This window comes from Sinocyclocheilus anshuiensis, unplaced genomic scaffold (genome assembly GCF_001515605.1).
Source record: "Sinocyclocheilus anshuiensis isolate Anshui unplaced genomic scaffold, SAMN03320099.WGS_v1.1 scaffold738, whole genome shotgun sequence".
Classification (NCBI taxonomy): domain Eukaryota; kingdom Metazoa; phylum Chordata; class Actinopteri; order Cypriniformes; family Cyprinidae; genus Sinocyclocheilus; species Sinocyclocheilus anshuiensis.
Genome location: NW_015542364.1, coordinates 684,000 through 687,781, shown reverse-complemented (window position 1 = coordinate 687,781; position 3,782 = coordinate 684,000). Strand labels below are relative to the sequence as shown.

At 35.2% G+C, this 3,782-nt stretch overlaps 2 protein-coding genes across 2 annotated transcripts in view; one reads left to right on the top strand and one right to left on the bottom strand.

Moving 5' to 3' along the window:
* wdr70 (WD repeat domain 70) overlaps positions 1-3,782 on the bottom strand; it is a 97,331-nt gene that overhangs the window by 25,392 nt on the left and 68,157 nt on the right. Inside the window, exon 11 of the mRNA XM_016490904.1 lies at positions 3,014-3,113. Coding sequence (XP_016346390.1) covers positions 3,014-3,113 — 100 coding nt within the window. The remainder of the gene's footprint in view (positions 1-3,013; positions 3,114-3,782) is intronic.
* On the top strand, positions 617-1,348 carry LOC107692027 (RAC-beta serine/threonine-protein kinase B-like). Its single transcript, XM_016490905.1, has 2 exons — positions 617-939; positions 1,033-1,348. Exons 1-2 carry the CDS (start codon positions 799-801, stop codon positions 1,192-1,194), a joined length of 303 nt encoding a protein of 100 aa, XP_016346391.1. The 5' UTR covers positions 617-798; the 3' UTR covers positions 1,195-1,348.

Below are 3,782 nucleotides of genomic sequence, written 5' to 3'. Positions count from 1 at the left end.
ACTCACACACACACGCGCACACACTCACTCACTCACTCACTCACTCACTCACTCACTCACTCACACACAGATACACACTCACTCACACACAGATACACACTCACACACACACAGATACACACACACACTCACACATGCATGCATGCGCGTCTGCTGCTGAGAGATGAGCATTCATTCAAAGTGCACTGGAAAATCAAACAAAAAGACAAAGATACAAGACTGTGAAGTTTAATAAGCAGCTTTAATTTTTTTCAATCCCATGAAGCATTGCAAATGCTTTTTTCTTTTGCAATATAGAAATGGCATTTATCACAATATATAAAAATATACACTGCCGTTCAAAAGTTTGGGATCAGTAAGATTTTTTATGTTTTTTAAAGAAGTTTCTTGTGCTCATCAAGTCTGCATTTATTTGATAAAAATTTAATTTTGTGAAATATTATTGCAATTTAAAATAAGTTTTCTGTTTTAATATACTTTAAAATATAATTTATTCATGTGAAGCAAAGCTGTATTTTCAGCATCATTACTCCAGTCTTCAGTGTCACATGATCTTCAGAAATCATTCTAATATGCTGATTTGCTGCTCGAGAAACATTTCTGATTATTATCAATGTTGAAAACAGTTGTGCTGCTGAATATTTTTTGGGACATGTGATACATTTTTTATTACAAACCGTTCTTATACTTCTGGAAACACGTCATTTGAGCAGTTTGCTCTGTTGTTGTGTTGTTACTCGTGTCTTCACCATGGTAAATCACTGTCTGACTGCTTGTAACGTATGAAGGGACGAGTGGATGCGTGCGATCCAGGCCGTGGCCAATGGGCTGCAGGCGCGGGAAGCGGACGAACCGATGGAGATCAAGTACAGCTCTCCCGGTGACGTCTGCGGTCTGGAGGACATGGAGGTGTCTCTGTCCAAATCCAGCTCCAGAGTGGTGCGTCTCTCTGCAGATTACGGTTACGAGCGTAGAAATCAGTCATTGGTTTGCACTAATGATGATGATGATGATGATGGTTTGTGCTCTCAGACGATGAATGACTTCGATTACCTGAAGCTGCTGGGTAAAGGCACGTTTGGGAAGGTGATTCTGGTGCGAGAGAAAGCCTCGGGGGTGTACTACGCCATGAAGATCCTGCGGAAGGAAGTCATCATCGCTAAGGTGACAGACTCTTTACTAACCAACCCGTGACTAGGAGAAACACTGTTAGAGTCAGAGACGGAATATACACCCAGACAATTACTGAAATGAGATGGTTTTGAGATTTCAGGATTCCAGTGATTTATATTCACTCATTTATTAAATCAGAGACGATACACATTAACAGTACACAAAATCAGTGTAAGATGTGCCAGATTTAGCCAGGGTGGTGTATTTTCATCTGTAGTCACAGGTTAATGTAAGAAAAAAAACCATAAATAGAATATTTTTAACTCTAAAAATCCCAATAAATGTTCACAGTATATAGAATTATAGATTTTGTTAATGGTTTGAATTAGGTTTTAGTTTTATATTTTCAGTTTTCATGTTAATTTAAGTTTAATTTTTATTCATTTTGTTGTGCTTTTTAAAATTTTTTTAATTTCCTTTTAATATTACTATTGTATTTTTAGTTCAGTTTTATTTTAAGTTCATTTTTAGAATATGTTCCCCGTTAGTAATTTTATTGTTCCCAACCAAATTTTAGTGCATTTCGGGTAGTTAAGGAAACAAGTTTTTCATCTAATATTTAATTTTTTTAGTATAGTTTTAAATTATAATGATAATCATCCTGGGACCTAGTGAACTTTGTTTGAAAGCAACTTAAGTTACTTTTACTTAACGGAACACTCCACTATTTTTGAAAATAGGCTACTCCCCTAGATCCCCTAGAGTTACACAGTTGAGTTTTGCCGTTTTCGAATCCATTCAGACGATCTCCGGGAGCACTTTTAGCACTTTTAGCTTAGCTTAGCATAGATCATTGAATCTGATTAGACCGTAAAAATGACCAAAGAGTTTCTATATTTTTCCTATTTAATACTTGACTCTTCTGTAGTTACATCGTGTACTAAGACCGACGGGTTACATCATGTACTAAGACCGACGGAAAATGAAAAGTTGTGATTTTCTAGGCCGTAGGAACTATGAACTATACTCTCATTCCGGCGTAATAATCAAGGAACTTTGCTGCCGTACCATGTGTGCACAATGATATTAGTTGACGGAAGTTAGCCTATTTTCAGGCGCTGCTTGTGGTTCCATCAAACCCATCGTTTCATCACAATTTCACCATCCAGTTACTTATATATCAATGCTCTTTTGTTAGTTTTGATTGCTTCTATTGTCCTCATTTGTAAGTCGCTTTGGATAAAAGCATCTGCTAAATGACTAAATGTAAATCTATCTTGTATGTGTGTGTGTGTGTATATATATATATATATATGAATTTTGTTCTAAAATGAGCATTTTTCTCAGGCTCCTATGTGTAGGTTCAAGTAATTTCACTTTAATAGCAAGTTCTTTTCATTGCCATTAAAGTGAAATAACTGAACATAAACAATAAAGCCTGAGAAAAATGCTCATTTTAGAAGAAAATTTCAAACGGCACTTAGAGGCTTTTGCATCTGAACTCTTCATATATATATTTATATATTAGTGCTGTAAAATGATTAATTGTGATTAATCGCATCCAAAATAAAAGTTTTTGTTTACATCATATATGTATGTGTACTGTGTATATTTATTATGTATATATAAATACACACACATGCATGTATATATTTAGAACACATTTTCTTATATTTTATATTAAATATAAATATATTTAATATATAAACATAACAAATTTGTCTTTAATGTATACATGCATGTGTTTGTACTTATGTATACATAATATACACATTATGTAAAAAAAACTTTTATTTTGAACGAGATGAATCGTTTGACAGCACTATATATATATATGTTTTTTTTTTCCTGTCTCATATAGCCAGTCCTAATACAGACAGAAAGCAGCGGCAGGTCTGACCTCCTCGTGATGCGAGAGTTACTCCGTCGTAAGAGAAAGTGAGGCAGGTCGTGTCGGATCCGGCGGCGTGAGCCTGGCGGCAGTGGAACTTCGTGTGAACCTGAAAAACACAACCAAAGCACACATAAGAGACGCAGGAGCAGCTTTCAACACGTCTGGATGAGCAGAGGCCAGACCTGCGCTCCATTAACACTCACACAGAGCTCTGCGGCCCAAACGCTTTCCATCTGCAAAACCACACTCCAGTCTGGGAAACATTCGCCATTCGTTTCTCACATTCAACACCAACACAAGGATTGAGGAGGAGTATATAAGCCAAAAACCCCTTTACAGCACTTCTTCTGAACAGAGACCCTCCTGTACCCTCCTGTCTGTTCAATTACTGGACCACCGAGTCTTCAGCCTCAACAGCTCGTTACATGAGAGAGTGACGAGATCTGAATGATTTCTCTGAGGATCTAATGCAGCTCAATGAAGAGCTCCAACACCAATATATATCGGACGCATTTGTTTGTGTGCGGTTTTGACACTTTTATTAGCAGAATAGTTGAAAGCTGAGAATAGAATAGAATAGAATAGAATAGAATAGAATAGAATAGAATAGAATAGAAAATTTAAATACAAATAAAATAAATGACAAAATGAAATGAAGTAATTTAAATAAATATGAAACAAAATCATAAATTAAAATAAAACAATAAAATAAAAAAAGATTAAATAAAATTTTAAATAAAAATATAAATTAATTAATTAATTCAAAATAAAATAA